General features: G+C 40.0%; 1 protein-coding gene across 8 annotated transcripts in view; it reads left to right on the forward strand.

Annotated features, from left to right (window-relative positions):
- Nucleotides 1-18,476, forward strand: part of ZNF704 (zinc finger protein 704) — a 260,538-nt gene that overhangs the window by 44,186 nt on the left and 197,876 nt on the right. For 4 of the 8 annotated variants that reach the window (XR_015140686.1, XM_086336417.1, XM_086336418.1 and 1 more), the window contains exon 2: nucleotides 15,882-16,123. The exons of 1 other annotated variant lie outside the window; for it this stretch is intronic. Coding sequence is in view for 4 of the 7 variants with exons in the window: in XM_086336417.1 (XP_086192543.1) it covers nucleotides 15,882-16,123 (242 nt within the window). In the remaining 3 variants the exon portion in view is untranslated. Of the gene's footprint in view, nucleotides 1-15,881; nucleotides 16,124-18,202; nucleotides 18,274-18,476 lie in introns of those variants that run through there. 3 more of the 8 variants (XR_015140687.1, XM_086336419.1, XM_086336422.1) reach the window with 2 other exon arrangements.

Consider the following 18,476-nt stretch of genomic DNA (forward strand, 5'->3'; position numbering starts at 1 on the left):
CAACCCACTCCAGTACTCTTGCCTAGAAAATCCCATGGACTGAGAAGCCTGGTAGGTCCCAGTCCACGGGGTCGCAGAGAGTCAGACACGACTGAGGGAGTTCACTTCACTTCCCTGCTATCATAAAGCCAAAAGAAGATAAAGAGAGAAGAGGCTGGTTAGCTTCAAGGAGGCTAATTATGTTTAGTACTAACAGAATGGAAATTAAATTAAGAATGGAAATTTTAAAGTATATATTTATTAAATTTAGTTTTATATATATATAAATATATATATATATATAGTTCACTGTGACTCTAGCAAAAGCATGGGGTTTTGTTGTTGTTGTTGTTTATTTGTTTGAGAGTAAGTAGAAATTAGGAGTAAGCAGTAAGTAGGGAATGAAGGCAGCTCATGCACGTGTCTCTATTGATAACTTGACTGTGACAGGGAATATAGTAGAGGTGCTGTAGTTGAGCAGGATCAGAGGTCAAAAAGTTTTGTTTCATTTTTTTAAGGATAAGGGATAGTGGAGCATGTTTGATTGCTGATGGGAAGTATGAAGAAGAGAGGAGAGAGATGAGGGGAAATATCTGTGAGACCTCAGTCAATTACATAATTTCTCTGTGCCTTAGGGCTTCCCTGGTGGCTTTGTTGGTAAAAAATCTGCCTGCAGTGCAGGAGACCTGGGTTTGATCCTTGGGTTGGGAAGATGACCTGGAGAAGAAAATGGTAACCCACTCCAGGATTCTTGCCTGGAGCATTCCATGGACAGAGGAGCCTGGTGGGCTACAGTTCATGGAGTATCAAAGTCAGACACTACTGAGTGACTTTTACTCACTCACTCTGTGCCTTAGTTTCCTTAACAAATTTAAATAATAAGATCCTCCTCTTAGAGGTTTTTCTGGGGGGTTGGAATGCAATAATGTACATGAAGAAATTTTAATGCAATGTCTAGTACTTAATAAGGGCTTAATACCATACTCAGTCACTCAGTTGTATCCCACTCTCTGTGACCCCATGGACTTTAGCCCACCAGGCTTGTCTGTCCATGGAACTTTCCAGGCAAGAATACTAAAGTGAGTTGCCATTTCCTACTCTAGGGAAAGGTTTCATAAGCATAGCCATTAGTATTACGGCTCAGTTCAGTTCAGTTCAGTCACTCAGTCATGTCTGACTCTTTGCGACCCCATGAATCGCAGCACGCCGAGCCTCCCTCTCCATCACCAACTCCCGGAGTTCACTCAAACTCACGTCCATCAAGTCGGTGATGCTATCCAGCCATCTCATCCTCTGTTGTCCCCTTTTCCTCCTGCCCCCAATCCCTCCCAGCATCAGAGTCTTTTCCAATGAGTCAACTCTTCGCATGAGGTGGCCAAAGTACTGGAGTTTCAGCTTTAGCATTATTCCTTCCAAAGAAATCCCAGGACCGATCTTCTTTAGAATGGACTGATTACTGCTACTACTACTATTTTTATTGTTACTGTCTTCTGTATACCTTAGAGTATTGTGAATATGTAATCATTTTGTCTCCTGAATTTACAAGTCTTCCTTTCAGCTCTTACAAGCTGGCCCCATTGCCATCTTATCATCACTAATTACATTGATTAAGTAAACATTTACCAAGCACCTGTATGTGCCAAGTATGCATACATTAGGTGTCTGGGACACAAAACTGAGCAGAACTTGTTCTCGGCCTCTAACTAGCATCTGGAACACTAGAGGAGAGGACTGGGGGAGCATGACTACTTTATACTAAGTTTTATATTATATCAATCAGAGTGCTAGCAGGAGCAGAACCACTAGGAGATGTGTGTGTGTGTGTGTGTGTGTTGTATTTATTCATTCCTACATACATGCATGGATACAGATATGTGCACAGACATTTGCATATTTATTATAGCTGGCTAAACAAGCCTAAAGTCCACAGGCAGCAAATCAGGAAGGAAGGATCGTGACCAGACTGAAACCCCACAAGCACACTTTTCTGTCTTAAGATCCTCCTACACTCATTATCCTGGGTCAGCCCAGTTCTGTTGAGCCATCTACCTTCTTGTGAAGGACTGTGCTGGAGGTATTTCTCTCTCACATTCCCATCCACTCTCCCAAATACCTGTTGGACCTTTATTCTAAAGAATTAAATTTATGATAAGCAGATATACAGATTTATTCTAATATGTACTGTTTACTTTCTTGAATACACTCTAGCTGCATTTATTAGCAGATTTTATTTAGTCATCTGTGCAGCTAGTAGAAGTAATTGGCTGTCTGTGAGTTTAGAGCACAACTCAAGCCTAAAATGTGAATTCATTAGCTTTCAACTTCAGTTTTTAATTTCACCTGCTGTTTACTGCTCAAAGGAAGGACAAACTGTATTTCAATAAAATGTTTATTTCAGGAGGAACCCTTAGCAACCAGCATTCTTTTTTACTTAAAAATGGCTTCTTAATCTGCCTTGAAAAATTGAAGAAGTTGTGTTAGCCTGTGACAACCACTGATGAATTGGAGAAGCTGAATTTATAGTTCTTATTGCCAAAGGAATTCAAGGCATTGGGTTAGTTAGTCCAACTCTTTTTGTTGCAAGACATTGAAACAAAAAGAAACAAAAAAATAAAATAAAATAAGGTTTTGCAAAAAAGAAAGGTAGGGTGAGGTGGGTGGTGTGGGGATGCTGGTGATGAGAAGGGAGACGCAGGTGAACAGGCGCAGAGACGACCTGCAACAAGTGTGCTTAGCTGTGGATGCTGACGGGTTGGGGAGGGGCGCTGGGGGCCCTCAGATGCCTCGTCTGTCTGAGGGCCCCCCGTCCCACGTTTCTATTTCTCTCCAAAGTTGGCCGCGCCCCATTCCTCCTCCCTCTATCCTGGTGTCCTCTACTTTTTCACATGCCCTTAACAGCCTGCTCACACTGTCACGCCAAGCCACCAGGGCTAATGGACATCAGTTTGTGGTCCCTCAGACTAGGCTACTGAAAGAAAGGATTTTCTTGGTCCTCTTTGTGCCCAGAGAAATTGTGCATTGTCCTTTTTGAAAACTGATTTACCCTTTGTGAGAGTGATAGTCTCTCAGTCCTGTCTGACTCTGCTGTAGCCCGCCAGGCTCCTCTGGATTCTCCGTAGGATTCTCCAGGCAAGACTACTGGAGTGGGTTGCCATTCCCCTCTCCAGGGGATCTTCCCGACCCAGGGTTCAAACCCTGGTCTTCTACATTGCAGGCAGATTCTTTACTGTCTGAGCCACTAGGGTTAATTTATATGTATCAGAACTACATTGTCCAAAATAACAAAAAGTTCTTTTCTAACCACTTTGAGGAAATGTGTGGTTTGGTCAGAAAAATCACATTTTAGACTGTGGTTTGACTCCCAGGTCAATGGCAAAAAACCATGTAAGCCCTGAAGAAAATGAACTCTAACGCACTCCTTGAATTGCCAAGAATCTCTTCTTGTTTGCTCTGTGTGTTTGTGCCTAGGATTCAGGCCAGGTGGAGAAAGGGCTGCTCAGAGACACTCAATAGCAGTGAAGAGAGGAATTCTGGGAGATGGGGGTGGGCTCCAGTAGGGACTTGGAAAAGGCTCTGTGAACTATTAGTTTCCGGAGTAGCCTCTCTGTATGAGGGGCTGAGGAAGGTTCCAGTGAATGAAGACTGAGATTCCCCTGGAGCAAAGTTGCAGTGAGGAGAGGTCAGAGACCGTGAAGCTTGTGTTTGGGGACCCAGCTCCTCCCAGCAGGGGCTGCAGGCAGTTTCAGTTCTGGGCTCTACATAGCAGTCACAGCAGCTGGAGTGGACAAGTCTTCTATAGGTCAGCAGCCCCTCAGCAACACAGCTGCCTGTTCTCCTTCAGAAAGAAACTTCTAAGAAAATACTTCCGGAGGGGCCCAAATCCCATTGGCAAAAATAGTCTCTGTGAACCAAATGTGGAAGAAATTAAAGATGACAGTGATTATCAGCATTGTTGTTCTTGACTGTGGATGTTCGAATTCACAGAGAGAGTACGTGGGCTGGTTGTGCTGTGAGCCTCAGACTGGAGCGGGAAGCATTCCTGGGCGTCCCTGGGGACCAGGCTGCTCCGGGTCCTGCCCCTTATAGGAATCTCCGCTGCCAAGGAGTTTGAAAAGTAGAGAACTTTAACTGTGACTTGGTTCTGGAATTCTGCCTTATCTCTCAACAGGTTTGCCCTGATATAGCTGGGTGATATGTATAGAAAGAAGGTTCAGAATCCCTTAATTTAAAAGCAAAACCAATCCTATTTTCTTGGTGGTGGTTGAGTCGCTCAGTCGTGTCTGACTCTTTGCAACCCCATGAACTGTAGCCCGCCAGGCTCTCCTGTCCATGCAATTTTCCAGGCAAGAATCCTGGAGTGGGTTGCCATTCCTACTCCAAGGGATCTTTCCAACCCAGGGATCAAACCTGGATCTCCTGCACCACAGGCAGATTCTTTACCAACTGAGCTTTGTAGATTGTATTATAAAATAAGGACTGTATGCCTGGAGAGAAAATCCTCCATGAAATGAAACTGAACACTTGGTAAAGAAAGGATTAATATGGTAGTCCTCCTGTAATTATTTTCCACCTATTCTCCAAATTATAGCACAATTCACTGTTTCTTTCTTGGTAGCTTAGGAAATTTCTCTTGACTATGACTCTACTCTTTGCAGCTCCAGGAAGTTGGCATCAAGCCTCCTTAGACTTTTGTTAGTAGTTGCTACCATATAGCACATATAATCACCTGAAAATTCATTCATTTATTTATTCCCCAAATGCTTATTCAGGGCCCGCTCTTTCAGATACTCTTCTCTGTACTGGAAGTATCAATACATAAAAACAAAGCCACCCTCACACAGAGCAAGATTCTGGCAGTGCAGCCTGGACAAAAGATGTAGTAAATAGTAGATTATATCTTTTGTTATAAGTGCTGTAGAACAACGGTAGAATAGACTGTGGGACAGGAGGAGTAGGTAAGGAGCACTGAAATTTAAATAGGAGGGGTCAGAGTTGGCTGCACTGAGAAAGAGACTTTTGAATGGAGACTGAAAGGGTGAGGAAGCCAGTAGTGGGAGGTATGAAGGAAGAACATTCCTGGAAGATGGGGCAGCCAGTGAGAATACCTGAGGCAGGGGTGTGCCTGGCCTGATCGAGGCCCACGAGGGTGGGAGGGAGAGGTAAGGGTGGAGGAAAGAAGTAGGAGAGGGAGAAAATAAGGATATGGGAGGAGGGGCAGGGAAAACCAAACTGGGTCTGGGAGGCCATTGCAAGGACTTTGGATTTTATTCTGGATGAAATGGGGTCACTGAGAGGTTCTCAGCTGAAGAAGGGTATGATCTGACTCTGGTTTGTGTGGGATAAGGTGGCTACTACTATTGAGAAGGAACTGGGGTGTGGGAAAGGCAGGGCAAGAATGGAGATGGGGATCCAGGGAAGAGACTATTGTAGAAATCCAGGCAAGAGATGAGAGTGGCTTGACCAAGATGGTAACCATGGAGGTGGTAAGAAGTGACTGGATTCTGGGTATATTCTGAAGGTAAAGGCCACAGGCTTTTCACTTGGAGTGGGTGTGATTGGCTGAATTAAACTTTGACTTATATAAAATAAATGGAATATCTAATTACTGTGTGAAGTTCACAATTCTCTAAAGTTAAATCCAGTGAGGTCAACCCATGTTGATATTTCCTCTCTCTCCTTACATTTGTTTGGAAAAATATACGAGTGACTTTAGCCAAGCCTGACCTTAATATTGGACTTCATAGAGATGGTTATTTCTATTCGGAATTTTTCAGAAAGCGTTTTTTAAATACTTACATACTTTGCTCTCACTTGCATGATGTTACTATTAATAGAAGGTTTGAAACTTCAGCCAAATTGTCTTCCACCAAAAGTTTTTGCAATAAGTTTCTTAAATGTGTGGCTGACTGATCTGTCATTAGGCATGCCAAGTCATGCTTTGTTGAACATTAAATTGTCAGGATATTAGAGGTGAAAGCTCCTGTAGGAATCCCAGCAGTAACAACATCGATGGCTACAGTAGTGCAGCGCTGTGGTCGCCGTCACAGTGAGGGTCTCAACTCTGTTTTAGTTTTCATCCATCATCACACTTCCAAACCAGGCTGACTGTCACCAGCCAGTTAGTCTGTGTTGGTATGGAGAAATTATACACTTGACGTTAGAGCAGTTAAAAAACACTTCATTCTTTTCAGGGAGCTTAAGGAATAATATAATCAAAGGGCTAGCAATTGGAAGCAGTTATTTTTAAAATGTTTCTACTGGATTCAACAGTACAAGGGACACATTCACTCATTAGATTCTAAAAAATAAAATAAAATAAAATGTTTCTACTACAGCTAATCACTGGGACTGGATAGATTTGCTGTCCAACTTATTTTCTTGTGTATCTAGCATGAAATCTGAATCATTTAATCTGAAGTGATGAGCAGAGTTCTGTTGACTATTTTTGGAAACAGTCTTTATCACTTGACTCCAGAGTCTGGTCTTTCTTTAAGCATGACCTTTAGTTGCAATATTTTAAATTAATTTAAAAATCAGTTGTTCCTATTATTAGTATAACTTTTGCTTCTTTCATAGCATATTTTAAAATGTGGGAGTCTGATTACATGCTCTACACTGTGGTTGATGTGTCATTGTCATCAGTCACTAAACATACGTATTTATGTATTCTAAAGCAAGTTTAAAAAATAAATTCTAAGGTGTGGAAGCACAATCTGAAATAGGGAAAATTCTCTTATAATTTGTCAAATGTGACTGTGTGCTTGCATGGTGAATGGAAGAGTCAGTTGAAAAAAGTCACTTGGTCAAGTGGTCTATTTCCTTGCCTCCTGTGGCTTGCTCCCCAAAAGTGGATTTTGCTGTGGCCTGAATTTGATTCTCTTTTTCAAAATATCTCTACTACTTTCTTACTATTCAGAAAGTTCCAGAAGGCAAATGGGTTGACTTTCTTTAGATTATTCCTGGAAATCTGATTAATCTCCAGAGCTAATTCCTCAAATTTTATTGGGTTGGGATGAGTAAATGAGGACAGTTTGCAAAAGTGAATGTTGACACATGCACTTTGGCACCTTATTATCATATATTCATGGGGAGGGTATTGGGTTTAAGGTAGCCTGGAATGCACTTGAGTGTGGACAGAAGGAAGGATTGATTGAGTAAGTGGGCTGATGCTAGAAGCCATTCTCTTTTCTGTTGTGCTGCTAGAATCCTCCTATGGAAAGCAGATGTTTTTGTATTGAAGAAAGCCAATGAGCTTCAGTCCAGTTTACAAAGGACACCATTTAGAGAAATTCAAGATTGAAATACATACTGTTAGCGTCTTGTTTAAAAAATTGCAATTTTCCCAAGTATATCATATTTATAGATTTACTGTTTATCTTTGTCTAGGAAAACAAAAGCTGTTCATCAAAATAGAAATTTTGAAATTTATTTGTTAGTTAACTTGGTAATTGGTAGTATTCTCATATAATTGAACACTGAAGCTTTGTTCTCTTGCAAGAAATTACACTGAATAAAGAGCGTGTCTGTGATGTGCTGCTGAAGGGCTTCTGTGTTGGGTAGGAAGAAGGAATTCATTGTAGTACGATATAACTTCAAGTACGATATAAATTCAAGGTAATCATTGTAGTACGATATAGCTGAGAGGTACTGGTAATCAAGGGAAGTAATAGTGCAACTGGATGGATAATTTGTAATTAATTTTCCCCTTTAGTATAGGAAATATGGGCTTCCCAGGTGACTCAGTGGTAAAGAATCTGCTTGCCAATGGACGAGCCCCAGGAGACACAAGTTCAATTCCCTGGGTTGGGAAAATCCTCTGGAGGAGGAAATGTCAACCCATTCCAGTATTCTTGCCTGAAAAATTCCATGGACAGAAGCAGCTTGGCAGTCTACAGCCCATGGCGTTGCAAAGAGTTGGACATGACTGAGTGACTGAGTACACACACATGCATATACATGTATACTAATAACTGACAGCTGGTAGAAGAAAAAAAATACTATGTAAGTGCTGTATTCTTGAGAAACTTAATTATATAAAAATAATGTGTATTTTTTTTAGAATAACTTTATAGGTTTTAAAATACCAAACTATACATGAACATTGTAAAGATTGCAAACAGGGTAAAAACAAAATTGGACTGTAAGTCTGCTTCCAGGGAAAATCATTAACATTTTGGAATGTCCTTTCAGAATTGTTTCGCGCGCGTGCTCTCTCTCTCTCTCTCTATATATATATATCCCTCCTCCCCAAGTTTATATTACATAAGACTCATTTGGATTTCCTTTTTTCAAATAGTATATTAAATGTCTTTCCACTTCATAAATACAGAAATATGTCTTTGTTATTAACTATACATTTTATTTGTTCATATTTAATTCCCAATTTATTGATGACTGTTCAGGAATTTGCATTTTTTAATATTATAAGAAATTCTGTGCTAAACATTCTTGTGTGCTTTTCTAGATATTTTTTCCCCATAGACATAGAATTGCTAAATCAGAGGGATGTACCATTAAATCCATTGCCTTTTGCATGCTGGCCTCCTCCAACATGTATGTTCCCACCAACAGCGACTGAGAGTGCCAGTTCCCTCATATGTTGACCAGCAAAGAGCATTATTTCTGACAATTTTTATGAATCTCTATAAAATTGTCTCTTTGTTTAAATTTTTAAAATTTGAAAACCTTAAAAAAAGCTCAGAAATTCCCCATAATCTCACCACTTGAACTTGTTTGTGTGTCTGTATGTGTGTATACAGTATCTAATTATATAAGGAAAGAAGTAGAACCTTCTTGGCCCATAGGTGTGTAACTTTTTAACAAACTACTTTGCTTTCAAAGAGCAGTGAAATCCTGCCTAATATATTAGTCTGCAGCTTACCTGTTTCTCTTAGTAAATCACGAGCGAATGTGTTCCTCATAATACATCATGGATTTATTCTGATGGTCTTCTTTTTTAGTGACCTTGTGGTATGTCCACTGTATGGATATCCCACAGTTTGTCCCTCCATAAAGAAAAATTTTGGTTGGTTGACTCTGCAATTCTAACTTCCAGGAATTTTTCATACAAAAATGACTTGCACAAGTATATAAAGGTACATGTATACATACAGCAATGGTATGTATTGTGGCATTATGTTTAATGATGAAAAATTGAAAAGTACCTCAATGTCTGGAAGGAAAGGAAAGGCTAAACAATATGATCTTGTGAAATGTTACCGTATTCAAAACTTAAATGTAGTACATTTACTACTAACATGAAAAGATGCCTGTGATTTATTGTGAAGTGAAAAAATAAGTTGCAGAATAATACATGCAGTACATTGGTGTTTAGACACCCCAGACAGACATATATGCAGTTAGGAATTTAATGCATTTTAAATAAGTGAAGGCTTTGCAGTAAATTGTTAAAAGCTGTTCTTTCTAGGGGTTGGACCTGACTGGGCAGGGTTGGGAGGAGAATGGGGAGGAATATAAAGCTGTCCTCATATTGTCTTACACACATTTTTATGGAAATTTTAACAAGCATATATTTTGTAATAAATGAATGTTTGAAAAAATGAAAAGTACACTCAGGCTCTACAGGAACAATGAAAAAGAAAACGTTGAAGTGAGACTAGAGTCTCTAAGATAACGCCTGCTTCACAGATTATGAGTTCATGAAATCACAGTCAGGTGAAAACTAGTCGGTGTTCTTTATAGGTACAGAGTGTTTCATTCACAATGTGTGGAAGAGTGAGAAAGAACAGGAAGAGAGAGCAAACCATACGGTCAAAATGGAGTCAGTTGGAAGTAGAAGTGGGCACCATTGACCCTCGTTCCAAAGAAACACGGAACTCAAATTTCTCTTCTTCAAGAGGGCTCTGCACATATTTAAGAGTAGCTATGTGGGCCCGCCCTGGTGGCTCAGATGGTAAAAAAATCCACATGCAATGCAGGAGACCAGGTTCCACTCCTGAGTTGGGAAGATCCCCTAGAGAAGGGAATGGCACCCCACTCCAGTATTCTTGCCTGGAGAATCCCATGGACAGAGGAGCCTGGCGGGCTACAGTCCATGGAGTCATAAAGAGTTGGACATGACTGAGTGACTATTCCTACTGCTATGTGTGAACCTTAAGCCTTCTGTTTTCTAGATGAAATATTCCCAGTTCCTCCAATAGGATCCTTTGTCATCCTGATCACCCTGTTGTGTTTGTTCTGCTTTGTCAATGTCCATCTTGAAATTAGATAACCAGAATCAAATACTACTGCCTTCCAACTTACAGTCTCGTCACTGTGGGATACAATCAGATTAACCCTTCCTCATGCAAGAGATGCATTTTTAAAAATCTAGACTAAGATTATTCCTAAACCTCTGCCTTGTGTTTTCTTCTCAAAATTCCTAATTAAGAGTTTTGCTTTTTTTTTTTCTTCATTATTTGGCACCCAGGACTTCTAGATTTGGGGAGTGTGTTTATTTTCTCTGGGTATCTTCTACTGCTGAACCCTTTGCCTCCGTGTGAGCTGTGATACGAAAGATTTCTCAGATTTCCTCAGCTTTCTATTATTAAAAATATCAGCTCATATGAGTCACATCATTAATTGATACCAGCTTCAAGGAAGGAAGCTAACTTGGCCCAGGCCCTCCACACCTCCAGAAGCGTTTCCTTTTGTCACCAGGGCATTGTGCAAATTGGGAACAAAAACAAGCAAGAGTGCCCTCTTTGGGCAAACAAAGGATAAAAAGTTCTTCTCCAGATGAATGAATTAGAAAAATGTCCCTCTTCCATGGGTGAAGAGGCCTGGGGACCTGGCTTGAGGAGGGACTGGATTTCAGCCAGCCTTACTTGTGAACAGGATATATTAGCACAGCTACTCGCAGCAGCCTGCGTTGTCATAGCACTCGGTGTCTGCCTCTTGCAGCACAGGTTCCCAGTTTCTGGTCTAGGGGATTCTTGGGAAATATACTTTCTACGCCACTTATTCCTGGTCTGGTTCTTTCTTCTTTTCCTTTTTTTTTTTTTTAAATCAACAATACTATTATGGTACAATTTGTATATCATAATGTTCATCCCATTGTAAGAATACTGTTTTTTTTTTTTTTTCATTAATTTATCAGATCAGATCAGTCGCTCAGTCGTGTCTGACTCTTTGCGACCCCATGAATCGCAGCACTCCAGGCCTCCCTGTCCATCACCAATTCCTGGAGTTCACTCAGACTCATATCCATCGAGTCAGCAATGCCATCCAGCCATCTCATCCTCTGTCGTCCCCTTCTCCTCCTGCCCCCAATCCCTCCTAGCATCACAGTCTTTTCCAATGAGTCAACTCTTCGCATGAGGTGGCCAAAGTACTGGAGTTTCAGCTTTAGCATCATTCCTTCCAAAGAAATCCCAGGGCTGATCTCCTTCAGAATGGACTGGTTGGATCTCCTTGCAGTCCAAGGGACTCTCAAGAGTCTTCTCTAACACCACAGTTCAAAAGCATCAATTCTTCAGCGCTCAGCCTTCTTCACAGTCCAACTCTCACATCCATACATGACCACAGGAAAAACCATAGCCTTGACTAGATGAACATTTGTTGGCAAAGGAATGTCTCTGCTTTTGAATATGCTATCTAGGTTGGTCATGACTTTCCTTCCAAGGAGTAAGCGTCTTTTAATTTCATGGCTGCAGTCACCATCTGTAGTGATTTTGGAGCCTAGAAAAATAAAGTCTGACACTGTTTCCACTGTTTCCCCATCTATTTCCCATGAAGTGGTGGGACCGGATGCCATGATCTTCGTTTTCTGAATGTTGAGCTTTAAGCCAACTTTTTCACTCTCCACTTTCACTTTCATCAAGAGGCTTTTGAGTTCCTCTTCACTTTCTGCCATAAGGGTGGTGTCATCTGCATATCTGAGGTTATTGATATTTCTCCCGGCAATCTTGATTCCAGCTTGTGTTTCCTCCAGCCCAGCGTTTCTCATGATGTACTCTGCATATAAGTTAAATAAACAGGGTGACAATATACAGCCTTGACGTACTTCTTTTCCTATTTGGAACCAGTCTGTTGTTCCATGTCCAGTTCTAACTGTTGCTTCCTGACCTGCATACAGATTTCTCAAGAGGCAGATCAGGTGGTCTGATATTCCCATCTCTTTCAGAATTTTCCACAGTTTATTGTGATCCACACAGTCAAAGGCTTTGGCATAGTCAATAAAGCAGAAATAGATGTTTTTCTGGAACTCTCTTGCTTTTTCTATGATCCAGCGGGTGTTGGCAATTTGATCTCTGGTTCCTCTGCCTTTTCTAAAACCAGCTTGAACATCAGGAAGTTCACAGTTCACATATTGCTGAAGCCTGGCTTGGAGAATTTTGAGCATTACTTTACTAGCGTGTGAGATGAGTGCAATTGTGCGGTAGTGTGAGCATTCTTTGGCAGCATGGTGCAAATCAGTATAGGCTTGTTCTAGCACATTTCCATCACAGCACAAAGTTCTTTGGTGTCCATTTGCAATCAGTTTCCCTTGTCAACCCCAGTCTCAGGTAATCCACCGATCTGCTTTCTGTCTTTATAGCTTTTGCCTTTTCTGGAAATCTCATGTAAGTGGGATCCTGTCTTCCTTTAGCTGCTCTCCTCTGCTAATCTAATAGGGGTTCAATTTGAATTGAGGTTATCTCTTCCTTTTGCTGCTTTCTTCTGCTGATCTGCTGGTGGTGCGATGGCTGGATGTTGGCCCTGCCCCGTTCTACTACTCCTGCAAACCCTCACTCATCCCTTTCTTTCCATCCTGCCTCAGCATTCAGACACGCTCTGTTACCTCCTGTCTTAGAACCTTCTCCCTGGTTCAGCATCCTCTCCAGCCACCACCTTGTTTCTCTGGGCCATTTCTGAGCCCATGTCTCAAGATTTGACTTCATGTTCTCTCTCTACTCTCTTCTCTCCTGTGACTATTCCTTTTAAAATTTGAAAAAATGTGACATCTGATATGAGTGGAAGAACATTAAAAAGAGCATGTTTTATATATATATATGTATGTAAACTTTAAAGCATGAAGATATAATGAACATCTACATCTGTCACCCACTCCTTCCACCAGCCTTACAAACAGTGGAACACATGACTCAAAGTATCAAAAATCTCTTGCTCATCTCTGCATTTTTTTTTGTCCTCTTTGATCTTAGCTAACTCATTTTAACTCCACTTTTATAAAAGGAGTCTGGGCTGAATAGTCTTTGAATTTCATTACATTGCTAAACTTTCTTGATTACCATTTAGAGATTAATTTTATGTTTAGAATGTATTATGGAAGATTTATAGCTTACATTGTTGGATATTACCATAGCTTACTTTATTATGAAGTCTTGGCTAAGAGCATGATATACGATTATACTATCATTTCTGCAGGAAATTTATTCTACTTTGTATTAGTTTGCTTCAAATGCTGTTTTTTTCCCCTAAATTTTTGAAGCTAAAAGCTAACCTTCCTGTAATGTTCTCCCTCAACCCCACCTCTCTTTGGATTGAATTCTTTTAATCAGATGAATTGGTCCCTGGGGAGGTATGGATGTCGATTATTGCTACAACTTAATACTAATGACTACTTAAATATTTAATTAATGTAATACTTGACACTTAGGGAGAAACTATTTATAATCATCAAAGCCAGGCCTTTGTTTTCATCTTTTGTGGCTGGTGTTTGGTGTATTCCTTTTGTAACATAGCTGGGAATGAGCTGCTATAGAAGTGAAAAAAATGCCTCCCACTCCCTTCCACCTCCAGGCAGAAAAAGTTGCACTGAAAGTGATTAGTGATGGATATTTTAAAACATTTATATTAGTTTTCCAAACTACATTTTTATTGAAAATGTATTGAATTTTAGAAGTATGAAATAGTTTCTTATTCCTCTCTATTGAGTATTGATGTCATTGAAACAGCTCTTAAAAGCACTCATTTTTCTTGGACTCTTACTTTTGTTCATTCATTAATGCATTTTAAGAAATATGGTAACTTTTTAATGAGTTGCAAATATACCAAAGTGACTGACATTGTCCTGTGGAGCACGGGCTCAGTGTGGCAGGAACACCGTGGAAGATAGTCTCTTCTGCCTGACAAGTGCAGGCCAACGAGAGCAGGGAGCTCAATTTAGGGCTCTGGGTTCATATGAAAGATACATTCCAGCCACGGTGATCCTGAGGCACACAAGTCACCCCTGGGCTCAAGGAGAACACATATGAGAGCTGGTTCTGTGGCTCCAACAAACATATAGCTTCAAGTTTTTCCTTAGTCTCAAAATTTCTAGCCATTCATACCATATTTTGCCAGTCTCTGCTTCACTGAACACACATACTTTCATTTCATTCTGAAAAATCCCCTATATTTGTGGCTTTAGCTCTATAAATTCTAAATCTACTTGATCAAATTCTTTGTGCTTATTCTCCTACCTAAAATCAAAAAGAGACAAACGAGCATACTTTCTATTTAAGTGGGTGAGTGAAGGTTTACTGACTCTACACATGGACTTCGTGAGAGAGTGACTCTGACCTGTGAAATGTCTCATAGACACGCATATTTTGAAACATTCTCCACTGATTAGTGAGGCTCCGGGTTGACAGTCTAGCTCTTCTTTGTACACTTAGGACTTTAACAAAGTAAAAAGTGAAAGTTGCTCAGTTGTATCTGACTCTCTGTACAGTCCATGGAATTCTCGAGGCCAGAATACTGGAGTGGGTAGCCATTCCCTTCTCCAGGGGATCTTCCCAACCCAGGGACTGAACTCAGGTCTCCCGAATTGCAGGCAGATTCTTTACCAGCTGAGCCATCTGGGAAGCCCAGAGCTTAACAAGGTCACTCCAAACTTCACAAACAGTGCCAGTCATCTTACAAGATACAAAATTCCCTTTTTTAACTTTAGTCTCCTTTTTCATCCATCACAATTCTAAACTCTGAAATCACCAGATATAATTCCTTTGACATTTAAATGTACATTTGTCTTAAACATTGCATTTAGTTAAAAATGATAAAGATTATTATGACTTGCGGGGTGTGGGCACACCAGTTGTGGTACATGGGCCCCAGAGCTTGTGGGCTCCATAGTTGCAGCGTGTAGGTGCTCATTTGCCCTTCGACATGTGGGATCCTAGTTCCCCAACCAGGCATCGAACCCACGTCTCCTGAATTGGATGATGGCTTCTTAACCACTGGGCCTCCAGGGAAGTTCCAGTGTTATGACTTTTTAATTGTCATACTAATGAAGGGATTTCCTTAAGATCAAATCTGCTATAGATAAAGAATAAAAAAAAAACCACATTTTTCATGAGGTAAAGAGTGGGGTTAAGATCGTTATTCATAGTCTAAGATTTAAGACTTGATTTTTTTATATGTATAGCACTCTTCTGCTAAGCATGTGCTATGCTTAGTCACTCAGTGGTGTCGACTCTGCAGTACTATGGACACTGGCCCACCAGGCTCCTCTGTCCATGGGATTCTGCAGGCAAGAATACTGGAGTGGGTTGCCATGCCCTCCTCCAGGGGATCTTCCCAACCCAGAGATTGAACCTCTGTTAAGCATAATCAGCATGAAATATTTAAGAATTTATTTATTTGAGTTTTCTCAGTTGTAGAAGAGAAAACAATGATGTTTTAAATTCTCATTTTTTTTAGAAGCCTCATGCTTTCAAGTCTTCAAAATCTTTGCCCATCCAAAAGGCTTCTCTTGTGCTCATGATGCTTCTTGCTTGCATTATGATAGGCAGCACATCAATTGTACCTTTGTAAAGTCAGTTATTTTATTTCCATGTTAGATTTCCCCCATTTAAATTAAAAAATCTTCAAGATGAACAGGGACAGCAGTGTCTGTGGTCTGTCCTCTGGCCATCTGCACATAGTCATGTAAAGCTGATATTTTGGGTGAGTGAGAATTTTTGTGTTTTGTTTCACAGGTGGGAAGCATTAAGCGGGAAATGACCTTCACATTTCAAACAGAGGACTTAAAACGTGACTCTAGTAAAAAAATGTCCCATCAACACTTGTTTCCTTTGGCCATGGAGGAAGATGTGAAAACAGCAGACACCAAAAAAGCTAACCGAGCACTTGACCATGAAAAAGAAAACACTCGTTCCATCTGTCTCCTTGAGCAAAAACGAAAAGTTGTTTCTTCCAATATTGATGTTCCTCCAGCAAGGTAAGGGACCATTAGACCTTGTATGTGTCTGCCCCAGGAAGTCAGTGGAGAGCAGGTACTGTCTGTGCTGTATTCTCTGAAGTACACAGACGTAGAAGGTTTTTCTGCTGAGAACATCTTTCTGTTGCTTGTGTGAAATGGAGCAGGTGGTTCTGCTCTTCAGAGCTGACCTTGAGGCTGTAGCAGTCGAACTACTGTAGCTGTAGAAAAGAATGTTTTATTAGATTTTGGCAAATAAACAACAAACAGCAAGAGAAGAAATATACAAAAAAAATCAAAAGAACTACAAAGTGTAGGACTGAGCATAGCCACTTACAAGCAAGGATATTCAGATCTTTTGGTCAGGAGTTGGAGAGCTGTGGCTGCAGATTAGATTTGGCCCCTGGCCTGTTTTTGTTTGGCCTGTCAGATAAGAGGGCTGCCCTGGTGGCTCAGCTGGTAAAGAATCCACCTGCAATGCAGGAGACCTGGGTTTGATCCCTGGATTGGGAAGATCCCCTGGAGAAGGGAATGGCTACCCACTCCAGTATTCTGGCCTGGAGAATTCCATGCCAGATAAGAATAAATTTACATTTTTAAAGGGTTAAAAATTGAAGAATATGGAGTATAGATCGTAGGTGGCCTGCAGAGCCTAAAATATTTATATGTGACTCATTACAGGAAAAGTTTGGTGATCCCTGGTTTATATCATGGTAATCCTTTTAAGACAGATCTAGCTTAGAATTGGGCCAAGAGGGCTTATCTGCAATATCAAAAGGCTTTTATCACATTGTAATTCTACTTAAACTGCATCCAACAGCACTGAATCAGAGGATAATATTGTGGCAGCATTATAGTGGAACAGTAGCGGAAGATACGTGCTAGAACTTAACTTATTTTTTGGCCTCTCATGTATCTCAGCTAGAAAGTAAGTTCCATGTCGGCTGTGATTTTAGTCCATCTTGTTTATGCTGCATTCCTGCACTAGGACCATGTTTAATTATATATTAAGGGCTCAGTAAATATTTGTTGAGTGGAGAAAAGAAAGGAAATGCTGTAGCATGAAAGCTTGCTGATTTTTAATACATGAAATATATTTTGTTACCAAAAACCATCTATAATGAAACTTCATAAGCAGTTGTTGGAGAAGGTCTGCATTTGTGCAAGTGGTTTCTGACAGCTAACTAGGAAAATAGTATCTTTGGAAAAGGAATAAATATTCCTTTTCTACCTATTCACTGCCTGTAATTAGACTTTAATTTATTTTTACATGAAATCAAAAGTATCTTCTCTTAAAAAACTATGTATTTTTCTATTCTGATACCAAATTTGTCAGACTTTGTAAAATTATAGACCTCTTTCTTTCTCTTAACTTTTAATTGAAACTTTTCATATGTTCATTACCTCTGCTTAACTACTTGGAATTATTTGCTTGTCTAATTTTTTCATATAAAGTACATGCTAAATTGTTTAGGATTAATTCCTTTAACTGGGAGTTCACTATGAAATGTCTTATCATGATCTGAACCTGATAAGCCCTTCAATTCGTATCTGTTATTTGGTTGACTCACAGGTAAAATGAATGGCATGTAATTTGAATGTGAAGAGTTATGGTTTTGTTTTTTTCCTAAGCTTTTAGGACAAGAATTAGACTTCCCACTGTCACATAGTTTGGTGCCAACTTGCAATTCTATAGAACTTACTCTATGGAAAATTTTCATTAGACCATTTTATATGTTAAGAGACCTGGAATTCATAATTTATGCTAAAAATCTGTTAAGGATTCATTTATTTCCACCCATTGACCTATCATTCTATTTTCTTGGATCTTGTCGTGTGGTTCTGATATCAATTTAATGATGGCCTCATAAAATGGTTTAGGAAGTGTTCCCTCCTCTTTGTTTTCTGAATTTGTTTTGTGGTATTTTTTTCCTTAAAAGGTAGGTCTACTGGTAAAGCCAAATGGACCTGGAGTTCTCTTTATGGAAGTGTTTTTTTAATTACAGATTCAATTTATAAGATTTGTATACAGTTCACCCATGAACAACACAGGTTTGAGCTGTACAAGTTCACTTAAATGCAGATCTTTTTCAATGGTAGATGCTATAGCACTACATGGTCCTCGGCTGAATCTGCAGATGTGGAGGGATCATGGATACCGAGGGCCGACTGTAAGTTATATGCCGATTAACCCTCACATTGTTCCAGGGTCAACTGTAGTGCTATTCAGGTTTCACGTTTGTTTTTGAGTCAATTTTGGTAATATGTGTCTTTCAAAGAATTTATCCATGACATGTAAAATTGTTAAACAGCATGTAGCTGTTCATAATATTGCCTTTTAAAAAAATGTTGAGAATCTACAGTAATGTTCCCT

This window comes from Bos grunniens, chromosome 14 (assembly GCF_055505025.1).
Source record: "Bos grunniens cultivar Pamir isolate PY7600 chromosome 14, Bosgru_T2T1.0, whole genome shotgun sequence".
Classification (NCBI taxonomy): domain Eukaryota; kingdom Metazoa; phylum Chordata; class Mammalia; order Artiodactyla; family Bovidae; genus Bos; species Bos grunniens.